The sequence below is a fragment of the Gadus macrocephalus genome, chromosome 7, assembly GCF_031168955.1.
Source record: "Gadus macrocephalus chromosome 7, ASM3116895v1".
Classification (NCBI taxonomy): domain Eukaryota; kingdom Metazoa; phylum Chordata; class Actinopteri; order Gadiformes; family Gadidae; genus Gadus; species Gadus macrocephalus.
In genome coordinates, this window is record NC_082388.1 from 16,329,987 (window position 1) to 16,354,738 (window position 24,752).

General features: G+C 45.8%; 2 protein-coding genes across 2 annotated transcripts in view; both read right to left on the minus strand.

Annotated features, from left to right (window-relative positions):
* The window catches only part of myo7ab (myosin VIIAb), a 40,056-nt gene extending 33,697 nt beyond the window's left edge, over positions 1-6,359 (minus strand). Inside the window, exons 1-5 of the mRNA XM_060056982.1 lie at positions 6,086-6,359; positions 4,271-4,378; positions 2,158-2,228; positions 1,053-1,166; positions 378-530 (exon numbers count right to left, since the gene is read on the minus strand). Coding sequence (XP_059912965.1) covers positions 378-530; positions 1,053-1,166; positions 2,158-2,175 — 285 coding nt within the window. The 5' untranslated portion in view covers positions 2,176-2,228; positions 4,271-4,378; positions 6,086-6,359. The remainder of the gene's footprint in view (positions 1-377; positions 531-1,052; positions 1,167-2,157; positions 2,229-4,270; positions 4,379-6,085) is intronic.
* Positions 6,360-13,620: 7,261 nt separating this feature from the next.
* Positions 13,621-24,435, minus strand: LOC132461693 (calpain-5-like). The gene is given in 12 exon segments (XM_060056981.1): positions 13,621-13,861; positions 13,864-13,947; positions 14,797-14,933; positions 15,410-15,460; positions 16,026-16,128; positions 16,130-16,148; positions 17,974-18,104; positions 18,106-18,171; positions 22,259-22,311; positions 22,314-22,380; positions 23,503-23,698; positions 24,216-24,435. Coding segments are annotated over 12 exon segments (1,116 nt in total). The 5' UTR covers positions 24,326-24,435; the 3' UTR covers positions 13,621-13,762.
* Positions 24,436-24,752: the final 317 nt, after the last annotated feature.

The window sequence follows — 24,752 nt, forward strand, 5'->3', positions numbered from 1 at the left end:
AAGAGCCAGAGAGTGATGTGAATCGATTAGGGATTTGATTAGCAATGGCGGCAGTGCTTAGAAGACGCAATCCTCTGTAGTTTGTACTCACCCGTCCACCACAGTTAGTCTACATAAAGGGAGAGTAGGGAGGGCAAAGGAAAGGCAGGGGACAATCACTTTAAAAGAAAGTCCTCGGGAGTATCAAACAATTCTCCACATATCATCACACGCTCCTGTAGTCTCCTGTGAAAGAGTACTTTTGGTTTCTCCATGAAAATATGACAGAATTCAAGCAACATTCCTCTACACCCATCTGACATCTGCTTCCCTTCAACTGTTAACCCGATTTAAAAGAAAGGCGCTTGACACCTGGCTACATGGTAACAACTACTAACGTAGATGACGTGCTCTTGGTAGCGGATGAGCAGGTTCCGGAGGATGCCGGCTTCGTTGAGGTCTCCAAGCCGGATCATGTCCTCCACCCCATGGATGGAGGTGGGGTGCATGGGCTTGATGTTGGCGGCATTCTGTGGCGAGATCCAGTGTTCCTGCACGGGGGGAGTAGGGGGAGGGGTGGGAGAGGGAGGTGGGGTTGGGGTGTGTGTGTGTGTGTGTGTGTGTGTGCATAAGTATGTAAAAGGCTGTTCTGGAAGTGACAATATCTGGACCTCCAGACACCAATTGGGGGGCCACATAAATGTTTATGCTATATATAATCCAAAGGTGTTATAGCTGATTAATTTGAACACACTATGTATCTGCAAGGTTACAGAACATCTGTCAGTTAAAAATATAAACAAACCAAGATGGCATGATACAATTCCCATTTTTTCTCTTCTGTTTCACTCCTTTTTTTTTTTCATTTTACATATGCAAAAAATTCTAATCAAAGAAACAGCAGGTTCAGCTTTAAAAACCTAGTTGAACCGCAATCACGCGATGCTACCAGAAGTGGTGCGATATCTGTGGTTTGACGTTAGTATTCGGTTCCTCTTCAACATGGCGCAGCAGGGAAGCAAACGGTTTTAGCTAGCGTAGTTGTTAGGTGTCTGCTTGTGTTGGGGACTCACGCTGTTCTCGTCATCCAGGACCTGGGTCTGTCCCGATTCGCACAGTTTGACCACGGCTCCCACCGGGACATCAAACTCCCGACCCGTCTTCAGGTCCAACCACACGTAGTCCCCCTATGGAGTCAGAGACCAACGACTGGTAATTGATCTTTCTACAATCCCATTAATAGTAATATTCTCAAAATGTTGGCTGCTATCAAACAATTATTTGACGGAAAATTGTATGATAACATAATTCCATAAAAGGTAACCAGTGTAAATGTATAATTTGTTACAGAGGTTCCCTTAAAGTGGTGGTTTCCTTAAACCTTGTTTGGCCTCCAACATAGTCAACAGGTGGATTTCCACGAATGACGACTAAGCCCCGTCGAATGACAGAATGGAACTACCTTGAACCTTAGAGCTTACTACTCTTGCTAAGGAGAGCTCCACAACGTGTGAGAGCTTAATGCTGATTGCATGAATCAAGTGTCAATCAATTGGATCCAGAGAGTCTGGTCTGATAGAGCCTACCAAGTTTCAAGATTCAGACAGTGTCTGTTTTATTTACGCAATAAACTTAGCCACGCTGAGATAGGTGGGAAGACCTTGAATCAAAAATAACAGAAGCCTTTCTACAATGTATGACACACAATAACAAACAATATTTCCATTGTATTGTACTTTTCATCACAGATATTTATCGTTGCATCTTCCTAACACATTTTTAAAAGATTTTTAAAAGACAAAGAATATAGAGGGGCAAATCTCTTTTGTAAAACAGCAAACGACAGCCAAGGGCCAAGACGTTTGGATCCTACGTCTAGACCCTGACCTTAAGCCTTGATTATGTTACACTTCATTTAGAATGTTGTTGGGACCAGATCCATCGTAGGGCATCATTCAAAGGTTGAACAGTGTAATAACATTTGGTACGACAGCTGTTCAGTTTGGTTGACAAACACAACACGTTAATTGCCAAAAGACGTGCAACCGTCAAAATGGTACAATTTGCAACTTGCTATCAACTAATTATATTAACAATTCAAATAATAATGAATTTCTTTTTTTTCCCCACTTTTTTCTAAGATACCCACGCTCTATAGTGAGCGTGTCTGTTCAGTACCTGTTGTAAGATGACCATGGTGTCGCCTCTAATTCACCGCAGGGCATCGGAGGTCAGCATATGATGGGTGGCTGGGGAGGAAGACGCAGAGGAAGACTTGAAATAGAGAATGTGGGAACCATGATTATGCAATATAGTAGAACATATGCTTCTGTTGTTCAATTTGTCTCGCCAACCAGAAAATAGCAGCATTGCATTTCCCATTATATAGGCTACGTTGTATAAATACTTTTGGGTTGGATTTGGATTAAAAACCTCTCATTTGTTAATAATGGGTTTGAAATGTCTTTCAAACCTGGAATCTTACCCACTGTAATGGATGATAGGCCTAATAGGTATTATTTCCAGATCATCAACTATCATTATCAACTAACATGCCACTGTTAGACAAGGGAGGGACACTAGAGAGGCACAGGAGAATGTGAATCTCACTTAATCAACATGACCCAGTAGGCATAGTGCATGTAGAAATGCTTCTGGCCTGGGGCTTTAAAATCAGACAATTTAGACAATAAGTACTAAATAAAACACTTTTCCCATACTAGATTTTGTAAGTCCAAATGAAAAGGCTATCACACACACCCTCCGCTCCCTACGTCTACAACAAGAACTTCTGCAATTGTTGACAGCCAGAAACGGCTGTTCACTCAAACAATCATTTACATTTTCGTTGATAATCTTCATTGTAATGCAGTACTATAAAGTATACATAATATCCTTCAAACCAATGGGTAGTGACATTTTTGCATGCCGGTATGCTATGCTACATTAGGCTACGCTATGGATAGGGGCTAACCTCGGCCTTTAAAGGCTTAATGAATTCCCAGGGCTAATCCTACTGCTTAAATATGAGCAACTGTTGACCAAGGTTGCTAATTAATGTGCTTCTCCACCACAGTAGTACACACTGTTCTGATTGAAGTGAGTCTCACTCATAGTGGCACAGATAAATCTGGTTACGAGGCAAGTTTGTGTCTCCACGACCCAAGGGTATGTTAAGTACATGTAGAAATGTGTTGGTGATTGCATATGGTTTAAATGCAGGAATTCTAATTCATCAGAAATATTGTTGGACAATTATTAATTCACTAATGTGTTAATATTGGCAATGTATCTTATTTGTAACGTACTTGCACAGATTCAAATGTTATAAGCCAACTGTGGTAATAAGGGAAATGCTGAAATCCCAGTCCATTTAATCCCAATTCTGTTTCAGTTCTGAATAGAAAATAAGCTTTAAAAAAGACAATAAGTGCTTATATGTCCTAGGTATTAGTGTAACAATAATAACATCATTAACAAGGGTTAAACATGCTATCAAATGAACACACAGCCACCTCAATAGTAACGGATCCCAATCAATAAATCAAATGTAGCTTAAACATCATGATGATTCACTGATTTCTGAAAGGAATCAAAAACAGTTCAGTTGAGCACATATTCTTCGCCAAGTTCTTTGAGTGTTATCTGCTGCCAAGTCCACCCACACGCCCCTTGCTCACAGCATATGCCACTCCAGAGCCTCTTAGCCAACCCCCAGGGTGCCCACTGCACATCGGTCACAGTATACCGTATCTGTGAGCCGCCCCTGTGCCTGCACTCCACCCATGTGTCTTGTGTCACGGTGGCTGGACCTGGCGGTGTGCCACAGGCCATGACGGCAAAAGGCGTTGTATCGACCCAGGTTCAGGTACCCTTGGGCAAACAGTATTCTTGTGACTCCAGCTCTCAGTCAACCCCCTTTCCTTCCCCTAATCACTTCTTCCTGCTCCCTAATCTATTGGAGGAATCCGGTGGAAATTAAAAGCGCAATGCATCATGGGGTATTGTGCTGAAGGAAGCCCACATCGATTGGACACCTCTTGTCTACGGTGCATTATAGGTGATACGCAGTACATTATATAGGCACTATCTTTGACAGAAGTGAAACAATTTGGACACAGTACTGGCCTTCAGATTCCAGCCAGAAGCCATCTTGCAAATATCAAAAACATCCTTCTAAGAAATTTGACTTCTAATCGTCACGTGTGGGTTTGTGTGCATTTGTAGGGTCCAGCCAGTAGATGCATGGGTGTGTGCACGTATGGCAAAAGAGGACACAAACAGGACTCACATAGATTGGATTCAGACGGCCAGACACGGAGGCCCCCCGGATGGCTTCCTTATCCGCTGAGCAACTCTGAGACCCCCCAGTCCTCCATGACCTCCGTTGGTAAGACCTCTGTAACAGACCCGCACCCGTCCATCAGAGGTGGTCTTCATGGTGCTCGTTCATGGGGTGCATGATTGTGTGAGTGGGGGAATATGCAGCTGTCCCTGTTTTGTAAATGTCTCATGCTCACGGTGAAAAAATATGCTCAACAGATTCACGGTTTGTTGAGCATGTGTTGTGTATCACAGACAGATAAGCAGTAAGAGGGTACTTCTTTTTGTCAATATAGTTGACTGAATGGAAAATGAGAGGGCTTATATTGTTAGACATTGATTGAGCCTGTATTCAGACCCTGCTGTTTCAAAGCGTATGCCACTTTTGAGCTCAAGTGCATGTTTCAAACTCTCCCTTGCGTTGCCTATCAAATGATTGGCCATTTGGGCTAGGAGTATATAACTGGTGGCTTAAGCGGAGCATTTAAAAGCAACTACACAGAACACAACATTGGTGTCCTCTTAAGGTAAGCTAGGCTGGTTTTGATATTGTGACGCACAACCAAAAGTGTATATATGCGTACATATTTTCTACACAGTGTTGATAAATACTAAAAGCAGATACTATACAGCATTAACCTAAAAGGTCAGCAAATTGTTTTTGCAAATCTATGATCAACACAATTAAGTGGTTGCTTCTATAAAAAACACCAGAATTGTAACTTTAGATGACACTATCGCATTCCCTGCCTGTTACTCCATAATTTATCCAGAGTATATTATAGTGTTTGCTCCTACTGTGTATGTCATTATGAACAATATATAGATGTCAGTAATCCAAAAGTATTGAATTGATATAACAATCACCTGATGCGCAGCAAAACCATCTCAACTCAACAAAACCATGAGCACTATTTCCCATATCAAACCCGAATTGAGCCCTATTCCCTCACACAGTCCCCATTGTGACCATGTGAACGATTACGCATACAGAAGGAGCGTTCTCATAAATACACACACACACACACACACACACACACACACACACACACACACACACACACACACACACACACACACACACACACACACACACACACACACACACACACACACAGGACCGCCACCAGTGCAGCCCCCAGTGTGTGTTCCACCACCTACTTAAGTAGGCATAATGGCCGCTGTGAGCGTCGGGCCGCAGGAGGTCTCGAGGTTAGCGTCTACAGTAAGAGGCTTTAGCCTTCTAATGCAGAGCACCCACAGAGAGGCCTGCCTGGGACGGCTAAGCCCCTGGCCTGACACAGAGGGCACACACACACACACACACACACACACACACACACACACACACACACACACACACACACACACACACACACACACACACACACACACACACACACACACACACACACACACACACATGCATGTATGCATGCACTCAGAAACACACACACAGTAACAAGCAAAAGACTCACACACACAACCAGACGCATACAATTAATAAAAGTACATAAACACGAATACACAAAACTAACAGCCAAATAAACAAGCACTCACAAAACCACACACACACACACACACACACACACACACACACACACACACACACACACACACACACACACACACACACACACACACACACACACACACACGCACACTAATAACACAATTCAAAAGCACACACACACACACACCAAACTATCAGCACAATTAACAAACTCACCCACAATAACTAGATAGACTATTAGACTCACACATACACCTAAAACACACTTACCAGTCTTACATCCTCTATTGGAAATGCCCAAAGTGGGACAGGTGACGGCAGGTGAAGCCACCGAGCCAGGTAGAGAAGAAGAAGCAGGACAGTATTCACTCTCAGCCAAAAACAAAACAAAGTTAATCAATCTGCCCTTTGAATTAGTCCTAAACGTTGTCTTTTCTTTTTAAAACATTTATTTCTCTCTTTCTTCCAGTTCACTATGGCTACAGTCTGAGACGTGTGCAGGGCTAAAGTGATTCTGGCCTGCATGCATCAACCTCTCCTTCCTAGCCACTGATCCTATTTAGCTGGAGGGGCGGGGCCAGTCGGTGGCAGCCAAGGGGGGGGGGGGGGGTATTTCAACTGCACAATGTTGTGATCAGACCACCACATCTCTAATACTGGTCCTCAATGTTCCTTTGCTTCATGTAAGTAGCTGTCCCATAGGAAAAGATACATCTATAGAGCATATAGAGCTTATTAATTACAAAAGTAGTGAAAAGCTTTGTAATGTTTTAGAAGCTACTGAAACAAAAATTAAGCACTTTACAATAACGTTGTCATAAGTCATCTGTAAGCCTTAGGTTAATAATGAACTTATCCTTAACTAAACATTGATTTATATTATTTAGTTAATGATGAACTAATCATTAACACAACATGAATAGAGATTTGTTGATAATTAATACGTGCTGTGTAAGGGCCCTTAATTTACTAACACGTGATGTTCATTAGCCAGTACATGCCAAGTCAAACACTATCCTGTAGTGACATCACAAGTGGGCGTGTCTATCACAATACAACAACAGTTTTAGTTTTTTACTTTTATTTCAAAGTCATGCCACAAGTTGACATAAAATACAAAATAAATTAAATCATAGTGTTTGGGTTTAAGCTATAAAATAACCACAGTGTAACCGAAGGGGAGGGGGGGGGGATAGTGAGAAAAAACGGTTCAAATAATGCACATTGAATAGGCAAAAAAATAAACTAATGTAGAAGAACGCACAGACAAGCACACGGTACAGACATTAACATACAGCACAGCTCTCCCATAGCTACTGGCCAACACACCAGCTCCAGTTGAAGGTTAATTGGATATATAAAATTAACAAGGTTATAAAATACTGGTAAAAGATACTTGTTATAAAGACCGTAGTATCGTCTAGAAGGGTCACCATGCAGTTGATATTCCATTCTCCGATTGATAAACATCAGGAGCAACAAAATATAGAATAGGAAATCACAAGCTCATTCCACGAGGATCGGGGCTCTCCGTCTTGAATGCTGTAAAAACGAAGACAGAAGTTGTCCGTTCTCTTTTGTTGGTTCGTCCGTTTGTTTTTGTAAGGTTTTTTGTTTTTCGGCTCCGAGGTCATACAAACCTACACAAATGCTATCACACGCCAGGCATACGGTTTGGTGAAGACTCTACGACCAATGTCTTTTGATCAAGACACATGCAGCAGTGCTTGAGCAGGCAATGCCAGTGGAACAGCACACAAGCTTTCCAAAGCGATGGATATTTCAGTTCCATATACAGGCTTTCTGAGGAGTTTTCTTGTAGAGTAATATAAATTCCCTTTTTAAGCAAGATTTTTTTTCTTTCTATCCAAATTGAAATAATGTCCAGGTATTTTTCCAAGAATACCGCAATGAATGAAAATAAGTCCCGTTGTTGCTACAATTTTTATACATACTGTATACAACACTGAATACTGTTAAACACATGCAAGTATGCAACATAAGCTTTTGTACTTTACACAGTATTAGTAGCAACAGCTCAGGTTTGCCACACTTTGCAAGAGAACCAAAAACAGACTTTTTTAAATATTTTAAATATGAATGATGAGGTTTGCTACATGCACTGGCACTTTTTCTTCTTTTTTTTGGATTTGTAAAAAGTCAGCTCCAGCCTCAGTCAAGTGTTGACTAGTTCTCAATAAATAAATACATCAATGAAGAAATAAATAGAATTCAAATAAAATATAGAAACATTAATACGAGACCGTCAGAGCACTGTCACTGTATGTATACTTTGACATCCGCTGGTCTGTCTATGTGTGTGTGAGAGTGTGTGTGTATTTGTGTGAGTGTTTATGTGTGTGCTTGTGTGCTGGTTAACAGTGAAAGTCATTAACACTTTTGGCAAACAATAAGAACAAAAAGTGCACCAACAATTTGAAAGAATAAAGAGGAACAGTAATACTGACTACGACAGTGACGAAGCAAACCTGTGTCGTAATCGAGACGGAAATACCGTTATATCTGGAAATACATCGTTGAACTGTACGTCCAACGAGCATTGAGCAAACTCCTTAAATAATGTATACGTTTACAAAGGTACCACCTGCCAACAGGTTTTTGATTTGAAAATGAATTCAAATTTTTGGCACTGTTTCAATAAATGCTTTGATGATCCTCACACAAAATCCACCATTTCCGAGGAAAACATATGGCTCCAAAACATCTGGACAGCGGACTTCGGACATCAGCTTAATTTTGTTCTTCTTTTGATTCTAGGACAGTTTGAGTTTAAGATATCAGGTACAATTTTTAAGTTGGTTAGGAATTGAACTTCCGTGAATTGAAAAAGATATACGGTATCTATATATAAAAATAAAGGAAACCAAGCCAAAACAACAGCGAAAAAACAATGACGAAATTATGAGAAAGCTTTGTCCGATGTACAGCTGTCAAGATAGCTTTGGACCTGGCACTCTTTTTGGATCAGGCCATGGACCATTGATAATGGATCATTGAACATTAATCATTGATCAATAATCATTAATCATTCCGGATCGCCAAAAACAACACGAATCAAATACTATGATAAGGCACATGCAGGAATGTAAGAGTCACTGTATTTAATTAGTTTAAATTTAGACTGATATAACAGACCTTTTTTGCAAGAAATGTAATTTCATTGTGACACATTCAGTTAATTTTGTAATAAAATCGATATGATGTTGTACAGAATTTGTATGTAGTATCGCTTCATTTGGCGGGGCACGGCCAGGTTTGCGTGAGGAGACACACTCTTCTCAGCATACAGCATAGATCCTTGTTCCACTCTACTTAGGTTAAGCGGCAAATGACGAAATGTCTGATCGAAAGAAGCTGATAATGAATGAGGACAAAAAAACACAACCTCAACAGGCCGATATTCAAATCCTCCACCTTGTGAGAATGACTGACGGAGAACGCATCGGAACATTCCTGTATGTGCCGTGCAGCTGCTGTTCCGTTTCTTGTATGCAAAGCTTGCGCTAAATGCTTCATTCACATCACATGTAACCCAGAGGTAACAGAGGGCCTATGGCACTCCCCATCGGCAAAGGCAGAATATTGCGCTCATCATCATTATACTGATGTAACAGGCTGAAGATTATGGCACTATAAACGTCTTCCCTTCATCATCATCATTACCGATTTAACTTGTAATCAGCAAAAGGTGAGCCAACCGGGGGAGTGGGGGGGGTTGTGTCCATGCGTAAGGACACTTCAGTGGAGGTTGCTGTGGGTGGGAGGTGGGAGATGGGGGGGGGGGGGGGTTTCTTAAGCACTTGCTGGTGTTTCACCGAAACATGTGATCACATTTGTAGCCAATCGTGTTGTGAAAGATTATTTTATGCATGTTAACCCCACACAGTAGTTACCTCTTTTAGGGGTAGAACCCCTAAAAGAGAGGTCAGGCATCACATACTGTAAATAAGTGGCATTCCAGTGTACCGTAATAACATTTCATATCCTCACAGGCCTCACCAAAGAAAATGGTTAACCGTTGGTCAAATCAACTCAATGTGCTTTTTGTTCACAAGGATGTTCATTCAGTGAATCAAAAAAATAAAAAATCTGTTGGATATATATCTTGTTAATAACATTTTCGGAAATGGCAAGGCAGACATCCTTCATGATACACAATAATTTGGAAATACTTTGGCCCTACACCATCATGTTCTTCCTTAAATAGGACGCAGCCCAACTGTTTTTTACCAACGCCGTATCTGTATGAACGCTTCTGAGCGTTATCTTTCATTATTAAAATGAACTCCCATTATTCCTTTGCGGCCCTTTGTCTAGATTGGAAAATTAAACACAAACATGAACTGAAAGCACAAGTATTGTATATAGCACCTAAATATGAGGCCACAACTGCTGCTAAAATAGTATTCAAAAACCACTAATGGAGGCATGGTCATGTGATGTCATTGTATAATCGTGTGGCACGGCATGTCGTGACAAACGACACACATAGGTGACACGACATGACCTGTGTCACCTGCAGCATCAAACCTGTGAGTTGCAGTCTGACATGCAATCTGAATATTGTGTATTTCCCCACTTCGTAGACATGAGGACGAAATACTTCTAAAAGGCCATTCATTGTATATTTTGTTTGAGTATGGATGTTAGTGTGTGTGTGTGTGTGTGTGTGTGTGTGTGTGTGTGTGTGTGTGTGTGTGTGTGTGTGTGTGTGTGTGTGTGTGTGTGTGTGTGTGTGTGTGTGTGTGTATGTGTGAGGGGTTGGTCCCCGTGTATGGGTGTTAGTGTATGTGAGTTTGTGTGTGTATGTGTGTGTCGGTGTGTTTGTTGGTGTGTGTGGGTGTTTGCTCGGCTGTCTGAAGCACTTTGAGAGTTTCCCGACGGAATAAAAATGGTTCCAATATTAAATGTCATATCATCAATAATAAACATGTATATTATTTACCAATACCAACAGTTCAACCACAAGTGCATGGCCATATCAGAGAAAAACAAATCCCATGCAAGACACATTTATAAATATGCTGTACACAAAAAATGAGACGGGGTGTGTGACGTTTTGTCCAAGTCATGGCAAAGGTGGCCGATACAGAGAAACCCATAACAAACCCAAAGCCATGTTTTTCATGAACAGTCATTAGACCCTGCCCTGTCTTACATTCAAAACAAACACATGGAGTGACGGGTCTCTCCTTTACAAAGAAACAACTGAGATTGGGATTAAAGGAAAACGCGTTAAGACAAACTCAGTGGTGAACAAAGTAACGTTGCTGTGAAAAAACGTGTGGAAATCGTTTCAGACTTCAGAGACAAACCGGTGAAGCGAAACCGTAACAGGGCTCATCCTCCACAGACGACACCGCGTGTATCCCGACCAGGCCGATGGAGGCTGTGGTCATGTGACCATTACAGGAGGTACAACAGCACTCGATCATAAGGGCTATTATCTGCACGCAATATAAACAGAAGCGGTTCCATTTTGTGGCCCATTAGACAGAAGTGGTACAGCATTGTCCCTCCTGCTGCCATTGCGTCCTCTCTCTCTCCCCATCTGGCTGCGATACTCGCACGCCCCTTAAAACCAGATAAAGTGCAAAGGTTTGTTGTTGGACTTTGTTTTTCTGTTATTTCACGTTCACACGTCTCCACATTGGTAATAGTTCTCCCTTTAAAATAAATTATTAAATAATAACAATAACCAATCCAAAATGAACAGCTGTTCATCGGCCTGCATCCAACACACACACTGGCCGAGCCCCTCACTACTGGGGAGCTTGACACGCACACACACACACACACACATACAAACGCACACACACACACACACACACACACACACACACACACACACACACACACACACACACACACACACACACACACACACACACACACACACACACACACACACACCTATGTACTGCACATCTATTTTGACCTCAGTAGCACAGATTAGTCAAGCCCTCGGGGGGTCCATGAAATGGGATTCCAGTCAAGGCCAAGCAACTGGTAACAGAGGAAGCGTCAGGCAGTGGTGTTGCCATTGTAACAGATGATGGGGCGTATGGGGGGGTCTGGCTGGGACTGGGAGAGAGAGAGAGAGACAGGAGAGTCAAGGGGAGAGAAAGGAGAGACTCCCAGAGAGAGAGAGAGAGAGAGAGAGAGAGAGAGAGAGAGAGAGAGAGAGAGAGAGAGAGAGAGAGAGAGAGAGAGAGAGAGACAGAGACAGAGAGAGACAGAGACAGAGAGAGAGAGACAGAGAGGGAGAGAGAGAGAGAGAGAGAGAGAGAGAGAGAGAGAGAGAGAGAGAGAGAGAGAGAGGGAGGAGAGGCAGAAAGACAAGAGGGTCAAGGAGAGAGAAGTTACTCAGAGAGAGAGAGAGAGAAGAGAAACTAGGAGAGGGAATAGGAGGGAGAGAGTAAGGGGTGTGGGAGGTTAGGGATACTCAGTCTTTGGTCCCATAAAGCACTTGATAGATTATGTTAGGTTGGGAACCTAGCGGTCCAAGGGAGAGGGGGGAGTGGGGGGGGGGGGGGGGGGTAAGGTTACAGGGGGAGGGGAGCACTATCAGAAGCACCAGTTGCTAAGCTACGGCGGAGGAGGATTTGTAACGCGAGCACAGAGTCAGCTTTTCTTTTCTTTTTCGGGCCATGCTGCTTGGAGACCGTCCATAGCAACCGGTACGAAAGCGCAGTCTGAAAGGGGGCTGTTTTTTTTTCGTGTTTTTTTTTTTTTTGTTCTTCCTTGAATTTTTAAAGATAGAAGTGTAGATAGAAAAAAGGTCGCCGCAGAGAGGGGGGGGGGCAGGAGGTATGAAAATGAAACACTTGGCAGAACAATGCCTGCCCACCAGCTCTCCGGAGGGAAAAGAGTACCGCTGGCGTGGGGGAGCGTTGGACAGAGATGTCCACAGTGAAATAAACCAGAGGACGAAATGTGGGGGGGGGGGAGGGGGGAGGAGGGGAAAAAAAAAAACAGACCATGGTGCATTGCAACACTTTTCTTGCTAAAGCACCAATTTTGTGGAGAGCACTGCTATCCAGGGTAGGAATCCTCCCAGCGTCTGAAAAGTCCAACCTTGGAGATCCAAGAGCGTGGCGTATGACCGCATGACGGGATGGACACGCGCGACCATGGGGGGGGGGGGGGGGGGGGGATTCCAATCACTCACACTGGAGATGGAGAGAAATAGAAAAGAACAGTGGGGAGAAAAGTGTCCCTCACATAGAATAACCCAAACCCCCCCGAGCCCCGAACCTGTGACCCCCCCGCCACCCCGCTCCAGAAGCACACAAGGGCCCATTTCCACAGGGGGGGGGGCTCGAGGGGGCGGGGGGGGGGGGGGGGGGGCAGACTTGCAGAGATCCGATTCAGCCTTAAGGCAATGCATAGCCCTTACAAACACTGGCACATGCATGAGAGAGTGCAGGGTGGGGTGGGGTGGGGCTGGGGCGGGGTGGGCATGTTTTGCGCGTGCATCAGCACATGCGCGTGTCTTATGTGTGTGTGTCTGTGTGTGATGTTGCTTTTCCCCCTGTCCGACGATTATAGAAGCCCGCCTGCTAAGGGTAAACCACACGCTTCACCGAAGGGTCAGGAGAGAGAGAGAGAGAGAGAGAGAGAGAGAGAGAGAGAGAGAGGAGAGAGAGAGAGAGAGAGAGAGAGAGAGAGATGGAAGGAGAGAGAGAGAGAGAGAGAGAGAGAGAGAGAGAGAGAGAGAGAGAGAGAGATGAGGAGTGAAGGAGAGTAGCAGCGCCATCACCGCAGGTGACGGATTGAGCACGACGATGACGATGATGATGAGGAGGATGATAATGTCTGGGCACAGATTCCCAGATTCCTCGGATGCTTTCCGGAACATTTTCCGGGAGAGACGTGGACACGAGTCGCAAGACGCTGGGGCTTGTTGCCGGGCGGGTCGGACCCTCAGATGTTGACGAGCGTGGTGGAGGTGATGAGGCGCACGGTGAGCGTGCCCGGCAGGTCGTTGTCCTGGCGACTGCCCTTGTCGCGCAGGTGCAGCGTGTGTGCTGCTCCTGCCGCTCGTTGGGGTCGCTGAAGAGCGTCACCTGCCCCAGGAAGGTGTCCACGATCACGTTCTTGTTGTAGATCTGCAGATTGGGCCGGAATGACCGTGGTGGAGGCGGTGGTGGTGGAGTGTGGGGGCAGGGTTTTTGTGGGGGGTGGAAACGGGGGGATGTTTATGGTGGTGGTGTTGGGGGTGAGTGAGGAGAAGTTGATCAAGGTTATGAGTGTGGTGGTGGTGGTGGTGGTGGTGGTGGTGGAGGTGGAGGTGGAGGTGGAGGTGGAGGTGGAAGTGATGAGGTTGTTGGTGGATGGGGAGGTGATGGTGGAGGGGTTGGTGGTGGTGGTGGTGCGGGAGGGGGTGATGGTGGTGGAAGAGGGGACAAAGGTGGAGGTGGTGGAGATGGTAGCGGGGGGGGTCAGGCAGGGGGTGTCCGATGGCAAGTGGAAGATAAAGATTCAAAGTTTTAACTGAAGAAAACATTGTCCACAAAGTTACAGACAGAGAGAAACCCAAACAGGAAGGCATCTTGTTTGTTTCAGTTCGACAACCTTTTTCTTGGTTTGAAGGAGCAATGCCAACTCCTGCAACACTGTGCTACTGAATTCGCAAAACATCTTAAAAAACTCCAGGTAACACTCAGCAGTCTGAGTCTGACAGCTATAAATATCAGTTTTATAGGCTCAGTTCGGCTGTATATGAGGAGGTCCCTTTCATTTTCCAGCTAGATATGTGTTTCAAGTATTTGGATACGTCCTAGTGAAACGCCATGCAGGGAATATTAATTTAGTCGTTAACAGTTTAGAGAGAGAGAGAGAGAGAGAGAGAGAGAGAGAGAGAGAGAGAGAGAGAGAGAGAGAGCGAGGGAGAGAGAGAGAGAGAGAGAGAGAGAGAGAGAGAGAGAGAGCGAGGGAGAGTGGGACTTGGAGCTGACCTCAATGTGGATGCCCTCCTTGGGTTTCTTGCGGTAGAAGAGACCCTTGATGTCGAAGTTGGGGCTGCGGGTGTCCTTGTGAACGGGCGAGCGCACCCTCTCCCCCTCGCAGGTGATAATCACATAGGGGTCCGAAGCTGCATGGGGAGGGGGGGAGGGGCGGGGGACATGTCCGGTGACTACAGGTCTCATTGACGATGTACAATGTGAAACGGCATCAGTGGATTCACAAAGTGACAGGGCTTTGTGTTTTACAGAGATTGAGCAAAAACTATTAAAAGGAGCAGAACTTACTAGGTTGCAGTGAGTTGTTGATATCATCCCCCAAAACTACTCTATCCGGTTTCCTCTCTCTTTATATCAACAGTATATACGTGGGGCAAGGTTTAAAATAGCATGTTTTCCCCCTCAGCTATGCTACAAAGTGCAAGCATCAGCTACACACTGGGTCAGCTTGGAAAAAGGTCAAAGGTCCCCTGACTATTTTTGTTCAGGGGAAGATTGGGGAGAGGTTGGGTAGAGCTAGCAGGCGCTGTCAGGGAGTTAGGCAGCTACAGACGCTACAGAAGCTACAGCGTGTTGTTAGCGGCCATTCAGATTGGGTTCCAAGTACCTTGTGATCTGGTCAGGTATCTTTTCCTATGGGGATTGAGGCAGTGCAGTTCTGTGGAGGGGGTTAAAAAAAGGTATTTTTTTATAGTACAGTACTTCACGGCAGTCAATGTGGCTGTCAGCGCCTCTGGCGCCTCGTGTCTGTGAAGATCTGAATGCCATCTTGAAAATACAAGTGTTCATTCCTTTGGAAAGCAACACACGTTGACATGTTTGACAATGAAGCTCTGGGACATGTTCACAAAATAAAGTGGGGACTGTTCCTGCAAAAATGAAGCCACTGCCAGTTAACATTTTGTTTTTTTTCCTATTTATTAACAACTTCATCTTACCTTAAGTAGTAGAACGTACGTTCTGCTCGGTTATGCTGCCATTATTCCTGCCCAACTGTTTGTGTGCCTTCCCAAGGGTTCATCCCTGATAATTAAGGGAGATTTCCCTCACCCATTAGAGGGCTAAGGGTTATTGGGGGGGTGGGGGAGTGGGGGACTCGTCAAAGGCGATCTGCCAAGCACTCTGAGACTGTGACTGTGACATTAGGGGTCTATCGACATATAGTTGACGTGACTCTGCTTAAATTGTGCCCCCCCCCCCCCCGCCCGCCACTCGTCCTGTACCTCCGTTGGGAGTCTGTCCCTGCAGACCCTCCGCACTGATGACGTGGACCTGAGTGACCAGCTGAGGGTAGCCGCATAGCCCCGTCCAGCATGTCTGGGGGGGGTTCGTCCAAGCTCAGCTCTCTGGGGCGGAGGTGGGGGGGGGGGTGGGGGGGTGGAGTGGAGGCAGAGGGTACACACACACATGTGGATGAGTAACCCCATATGCATGCGTAGCGTGTCGCCCTGCAGTTATCCCTGAGGTGTCGTTGGACGTTTGAGAGGAAGATGTGTTTTGAATGGAGTGAAATTGCAGCGTCGTGCGACCGACCCCTTCGCTTCCGAAACCCCAAAACGTGGAAGGATCAATCAGCGCCACTGTCTGGGTTTTTCGATTTTGGTTTCAACGGCAGGGGAGGCCAGATTGATCTTCAGCTAGGAACTGAAATGTGAACTCAAATAAGAGTCATTTGCATTCGTTGAGCACTTTTCCCGGCCTCTAGGGCCCCTCAAGGCATGTGACAGTTGACGCATTGGCACATTTACCCCCCCCCCACACACACACGCAGTACATCCCGCCCCCTCAATATGTGCACAGAGGCTGCAGTCATAGCTTTGTTTTCAATACAGTCACTTTGGTCCATCGCAGCAGAGTCATCACAACAAAGAACATGCACACGCACACAACGCTATCTCACACTCTCGCCCTCTCTCGAAGGCATCGTACAGACATGAACGTAGCTCAGCTTTGTCCGAAAAAAACTAAAGTCGCCCCAATTAAAAAAGCCCCCCCTTGAGTTCATGATCACTACTGATGCAAGGTAGAACTCTGGGGCGTTTGTGGGGGAGAGAGATGCTTTGCCCCTTCATACTAGCAAGTTGACTGTGGCGGAATATGTAGGCGGAATGCCATTCAGGTACAGGATGCGCCCCTTCTTTGAATGTCTTGCAGCATTTAGACTGAGAACCGCCCCGGTTGTGCACCTCTTCAACTTGTTCTCATCCACCGCCTCCCCGAAGCAACCCATGTGAGTCCCGCAGGCGTCTCCCCTGCCGCACCGCTCGCTCGGTTCAGAAGTCCCTCTTTGTTACGGTTCAAAACAGGGCTGACGACTACAAGAAAGAGTTCAAAGAGTTGCCAAACTATACAGGCCTAGTGTGGTCCTTTGAGGTTTCGAGAACAGTCTGATTCTTGCACAGTGGTTGGCCTCACAGTGGTTGTGAGGCCAACCACTGTGAACAAGCACACACACACACACACACACACCACACACACACACACACACACACACACACACACACACACACACACACACACACACACACTCACACACACACACACACACACACACACACAATCCTCCCTTCACACACACACACAAACACACACATGGGACAAGGTACCCCCTGCAGTGTGAGAGGACAGGTTAAGGTCCCTTTATATTCAGGGAGATCCACATGAGGGAAAATAATACAGGATAGTCTAGCGTTCTGGGTGATTTCATTTCTAACTCAAAGGTACTGGGTTCGATCCTCCAATGTCGGCTACCTCGGCTACCTGGACTGTTTGCATCCTTGAACTAATCTTACCTGCAATTAATAATCTGGCTCTCAAATCACTGCAAGCTGCTTTGCATAAGAGCATCTGCTAAATGACCAAATAGTAAATGGTGCACCGTAAGATAAACGGCACGGATCCATAAAGATACACACACAAGGCGCCCGGTGGCTCAGCAGGTATAAGGCGTACCATTAAGGCTCAGTCCTTACCGCAGCAACCCTGGTTCGATTCCTGCCCGTAGTCCTTTGCTACATGTCCACCCCTCTCTCTCTCCCATTCCTTCCTGTCTATCTCACTCTATCATAAAGCATCAAAATTAAAAAAGCGCAAAATAAAAATAAAATAAAGATACACACACACACACATCTGCATGGTCTAGACCTGTGGGGGGTGTGTGAGGGGCTTTACTTGCAGTCTGAAGGCACATCAGTGAAGACTCGGAGCAGGAAGCCGCTCTGCTGGCCCGGGTCGAAGGTGGTGGGGATGATGACGTAGCGGCCCTCCGTCAGCTCCTTCCTGAGGAACACGCAGCGGGAGTTGAATGTAGATGGAGCCCGCCACCTTCTGCTGGGCCGTGTGCATCCGGTACTTCCTGTTGAGCTCCACCTGCCGGAGGGCGGAGACAGGAAGTGATGCTGGTGAGTTTGGTTCCTGTTTTATTGGATGTGCGATGCTTTCTGTGTGACTGTCTGAGGAGATGATCTTGTCTATACGGTCACTTTTCTGCCAGGAAAGAAAAAGTATTTTTTTATATGTTTTCATATTTCAATTGTTGATGCATCAAACGTATAAATATCATTTTACATGTTTGATGAGTCTTGAGTCAGGTCACTTGTAATCGCTTCAACTGTTGGTCATTTTCATTCTTTCCGTCGCTAAAAAGAGTTAATACGAATCCATTTGTAGGCTTTACAGAGCATAAAATCAATGTTCTGCTAACCAGCCAAGAGTTGCGAGCAGCAAATTGCAGTAGGGCCGAGATCGTTTATTGGCCTGTGGCATGTGCCACCGCGACCACTGACATACCATGGGCATATGCCGTTCTGGAACGGTAACTGCCGTTCTGGAACGGTAACTGCCGTTCTGAAACGGTAACTGCCGTTCTGAAACGGTAACTGCCGTCGCGACCACTGACATACCATGGCATATGCCGTTCTGGAACGGTAACTGCCGTTCTGAAACGGTAACTACCGTTCTGAAACGGTAACTGCCGTCGCGACCACTGACATACCATGGCATATGCCGTTCTGGAACGGTAACTGCCGTTCTGAAACGGTAACTACCGTTCTGAAACGGTAACTACCGTTCTGAAACGGTAACTACCGTTCTGAAACGGTAATGCCATGGCATATTGCCTTTCTGGAACGGTAACTACCGTTCTGAAACGGTAACTGCCGTTCAGGTGGAACGGTAACTGCAGTTCCCAACAATGGTATGTGACACCAGCATAACTCCTCCGTATAATTTCAAGACAGGTATTGCCATTAAATGTAAAGGTATATATATTTGGTATTTATTGACACAATATCACAACATAACGCCGTAAATAAAGGGATTTACACGTTTCTCTCGTCCGTGCTGTTGTTAGGATATTTCCGATCTGTTTGTTGTTGCTTTTGTAATGACAGATGCTTTTGAAAACAGCCGGACTTGCTCCGGTGACGGTAGTTATAGCCTAGCCTTCTAGGTGGCCATAGAGCTAGTCTATTGCTTTGTTCCAATATCCATACTATCCGCAGTCATTATACTTTATTTTAGTATGACTTCTTTTTTTATATAGTTTGAGTACGTAGTGCGTTGCAATTAAGATCAGGGCGAAAGGAAGTGTAGTGAAAGGACCCGGATGGTATACTCAAACGGTCAAACCGATGAGTGTGATTGATGTACACCTTTCGTGCTCCACGGCAGCGATCTAATAGCTACGTAGCTGAAGAGGCGGAGCCAGGCTGAGCCAACGTCGGCGCATTTTCTTTAATAGGTCCATGCATTTTCCACGTATCCTGCATTAATGGAGTCATTTTGTTGTTTTAATAGCTTTATAACTACTATGTGTAAAGAGTTCACCGTTCAAAGCGAGATGTTTATTGCGGTTGCGATCGTAGTTTCCGGTTAGTGCACCAGAGCCAGGTCCCTATAGGGGTGGCACTGTAGGCTATGGCTAGACAGTCATCCATTTTTCCACTCGTGTTTTATCAAGATGTTCTAGTAGCGTAGACTATAATAAAGCCTATACTGTATGACTGCTTCAGCTCATAACTATTCAATAGGCCAAATATTAAGTTTTGCATTTGTTGTTATTGGTGTTTAACCAAATAATTTAAGCAGGCCTATAGGTTCCTATCATTTAACCCTGATCCAGTGTCATAAACCTTTCTATATCGACATGATCCAGTGGTATCATGGCATACAGGCCACCGTTTTTCCGCTGGCATGCCACTCATGTAAAATGGTATTACCAGTTTCTACTGGCACCTACCGTTTTTCCGCTGGCATGCCACTCATGGAAAATGGTAATTACCAGTTTCTACTGGCACCTACCGTTTTTTCCGCTGGCATGCCACTCATGGAAAATGGTAATTACCAGTTTCTACTGGCACCTACCGTTTTTTTCCGATGGCATGCCCACTCATGGAAAATGGTAATTACCAGTTTCTACTGGCACCTACCGTTTTTATAAGAATGATTGTGTAGCTGTGAATCATGAGTGGTATGTGTGTATGAACGGGCAAATACCACAGGAAAGGAATATCTACTGGCAAACGGTAGGGTGCCAGTAGAAACTGGTAATTACCATTTTCCATGAGTGGCATGCCAGCGGAAAAAACGGTAGGTGCCAGTAGAAACTGGTAATACCATTTTACATGAGTGGCATGCCAGCGGAAAAACGGTGGTTCCAGTAGGAAATGGAACTTCCAATTAACATAATTGGCTTGCCAGCGGAAAAACTTTTGGCCTGTATGCCATGATACCACTGGATCATGTCGATATAGAAAGGTTTATGACACTGGATCAGGGTTAAATGATAGGAACCTATAGGCCTGCTTAAATTATTCGGTTAAACACCAATAACAACAAATGCAAAACTTAATATTTGGCCTATTGAATAGTTATGAGCTGAAGCAGTCATACAGTAGGCTTTATTATAGGCTACGCTACTAGAACATCTTGATAAAACACGAGTGGAAAAATGGATGACTGTCTAGCCATAGCCTACAGTGCCACCCCTAACGGAAACTACGATCGCAACCGCAATAAACATCTCGCTTTGAACGGTGAACACTTTACCACATAGTAGTTATAAAGCTATTAAAACAACAAAATGACTCCATTAATGCAGGATACGTGGAAAATGCATGGACCTATTAAAGAAAATGCGCCGACGTTGGCTCAGCCTGGCTCCGCCTCTTCAGCTACGTAGCTAAGATCGCTGCCGTGGAGCACGAAAGGTGTACAATCCACGATTCCACACTCATCGGTTTGACCGTTTTGAGTATACCATCCGGGGTCCTTTCACTACACTTCCTTTCGCCCTGATCTTAATTGCAACGCACTACGTACTCAAACTATATAAAAAAGAAGTTATACTAAAATATAGTATAATGACTGCGGATAGTATGGATATTGGAACAAAGCAATAGACTATAGCTCTATGGCCACCTAGAAGGCTAGGCTATAACTACCGTCACCCGGAGCAAGTCCGGCTGTTTTCAAAAGCATCTGTCATTACAAAAGCAACAACAAACAGATCGGAAATATCATAACAGCACGGACGAGAGAAACGTGTAAATCCCTTTATTTACGGCGTTATGTTGTGATATTGTGTCAATAAATACCAAATATATACCTTTACATTTATGGCAATACCTGTCTTGAAATTATACGGAGGAGTTATGCTGGTGTCACATACCATTGTTGGGAACTGCAGTTACCGTTCCACCTGAACGGCAGTTACCGTTTCAGAACGGTAGTTACCGTTCCAGAAAGGCATATGCCATGGGCATTACCGTTTCAGAACGGTAGTTACCGTTTCAGAACGGCAGTTACCGTTCCAGAACGGCATATGCCATGGTATGTCAGTGGTCGCGACGGCAGTTACCGTTTCAGAACGGTAGTTACCGTTTCAGAATGGCAGTTACCGTTCCAGAACGGCATATGCCATGGGTATGTCTGTGGTCGCGACGGCAGTTACCGTTTCAGAACGGTAGTTACCGTTTCAGAATGGCAGTTACCGTTCCAGAACGGCATATGCCATGGTATGTCAGTGGTCGCGGTGGCACATGCCACAGGCCATTAAACGATCTCGGCGTCTCTCGCAAATTGGCTGTAGTCTCTGTCCATAACATCCGCTAACTCTTTGGTTCTGATCGGGGCTGTGGAGGCTAAAGTCGTAAGGCTATCTCTAGACCTCCTCGGCTCTGATCCTAACACCTGCTGTTGTCCAATCCCCTTTAATACAAGGATGAAGAAAATATCATTTATTGCTACAACAGCAAAAATCCTGTGCTCAAAGGTTTTGAGTTCAAATCCCAACCTCATCTTCCTGCCAGAGTCATGTTTAATTAATAAATAATAACGATAATATATATTTTAGCATAGCATCTGCAGCTCCCTGCCTCATTTTCCAGCTCAAAGTGCTCCCACAACACATTTTCAATCAATAATAAACCAACGCGTCCGCGGGTCACTCTCCTACCCTGTGAATGTCGAAGCCGATGGCCAGGTTCTCCCCCTTGCCCTCTTTGGCGTGGCTCTCTTCTCCTTCTGCTGCAGGCAGATCAGCACCTCGTCCTCCACCTTCTTCACGTCAAACACGTACTGGAGGAGGGGAACGGCAGACAGCGTTTGTGAACATCACACACTCTGAAAATCCCACACAGACCGTCATCCTAAGGTCTCTTGGGTTTCTTTTCGAGTTACGGTTCAACAGTGTCGTGCGCTGTGTTCTTTGGAAATGTATTCGTCTGAATTGATCAAGGGGTGAGAATACTGTAAGCAAAGGCTGGAGGTCAAGCAGAGCGTATTTACTCTGGGTCCCCGTTTTGACTCATAAGAGACAGCTTGGCTTCAGAAGGCCGGCTGGACAGATACGCTGGCTGGCTTTTATGATGTGTACTGCGTTATTAGGTGTTTTAAAGTGGCGTATGGATCCAAAATACCCAGACTGACACACTGACACACTGACACACACACACACACACGCACACGCGCACGCACACACACACACACACCATGATGGAAGTACTAAGTGTTCAATGAGGGCTAAGGGGTGTGATTCAGCACCATGGACAGTTCCAAGTTTCATAAGCAGAAGCCAAGTTTCAGCCTAGCAAAACCACGGAGGGGGTTTCCTGAGGCGATACGATGTCTATTTCTGTGCCTCAATTGTACGTTACATGAGATGGGATGCAAGATATGAATTCTATTAATGAACAGTATTGTATGATTTTTTCGATCATGGTAATTGATCGCAACAACTATTGTGACATGACACCCCCCACCCCCCCCCTCCCACCCCCCCACCCTCCCACCCCCCACCCTCCCCCCCTCCCCCCCTCCCACCCCCCCCCCTCCCCCTCCCATCCCATCCCCCACCCTCCCACCCCCCCCCTCCCACCTCCCACCCTCCACCCCCCCCCCCTCCCACCCCCCCCCCCTCCCATCCCCCACCCTCCCATCCCCCCCCTCCCCCCTCCCATCCCCCCCCCCTCCCCCCCTCCCATCCCCCCCCTCCCATCCCCCCCCCCCCCCCCAACCTTTGGACAATTACTACAACGAGAAACAAACACAGGCACACAGCACAACACAACCCCCCCCCCCCCCCCCCACACCATCCCCCATCTCCCCCTCCTCCAAAACCCTATGAACAATTACTGATACCTGAATGAAAAACACGAACACACACACATTATCACACCCACGCACACACACACTCCTGACCTGTGGATTCTGCAGGAAGGTGGCCTTGTGGTTGATGCAGCCCCCGGCCCGGTTGCGCAGGGGGTCCTGTCGGTGGACCCAGGACCCCCGCATCACCTCCTCCTCCCATGTCTTGTGGATGCTCAGGTAGGACGTGTTGATGAGACGGCACAGGATCAGGTCGGTGAAGTACTGGCAGAAGTCGTCAAACGTCATCCTTTAGAGAAGACCCAGCCCCCCCCACCAGGAAGAGGAAGAGAGAGAGAGAGAGAGAGAGAGAGAGAGAGAGAGAGAGAGAGAGAGAGAGAGAGAGAGAGAGAGAGAGAGAGAGAGAGAGGGAGGGAGAGAGAGAGAGAGAGAGAGAGAGAGAGAGAGAGAGAGAGAGAGAGAGAGAGAGAGAGAGAGAGAGGGAGGGAGAGAGAGAGAGAGAGACAGAGAGAGAGACAGAGAGAGAGAGAAATTGGAAGACGTAGAAGCAGAAAGAAAGAAAGGCTTGTAACGACTGTAGAGGGGCAAGGGAGGAAGGGAAGGAGGGGAGGAGGGGAGGGAGGAAGTAAAAGTAGCAGGGAGTGAGCGGAGCGGGGGAGAAGAGGCATGGGATGAAAAATGAGAAAAAGAAAAAGATAAATGAGGGGAGGGCAGGAGGGAGCATGATCACATGGTGGACGCTGGGGGGGTAAAGGGGCTTCACATGGAGTAATGTATAGGGAGGGGGGGGGCAGGGGTGCACTCACCAGAACTCTCCGTCATCCTGTACTGTGACACCAAGCTTCTCCCGCTCGCTCTTACTCACTTTCTTCCACTCCTCCGAGCTGCAACCGCGCACACACACACACACACCCATACACACACACACACACAAACACACACACACACACACACACACACACACAAACACACACACACACACACACACACACACACACAAACACACACACACACACACACCACACACACACAGGAATACACAAGCCTTAGGGTTTGAAGTGTTATGGCAAGAGCAGCTCATAATCAAAAAACATAATATCAAGAATAAACATCACACTGTTCTGAAAATGAAAATGCTGTATTTCAAATTACTCCTTCAGCCATAAAACAGTTGAAAAAATGCCCAACACACACACACACACACACACACAGACACACACATACAGACACACACACACACACACACACACAGACACACACATACAGACACACACACACCCATACAAACACGCACACACACCCAGACACACACACACTCTCTGGTTGAGTGCTTTGATTATGGC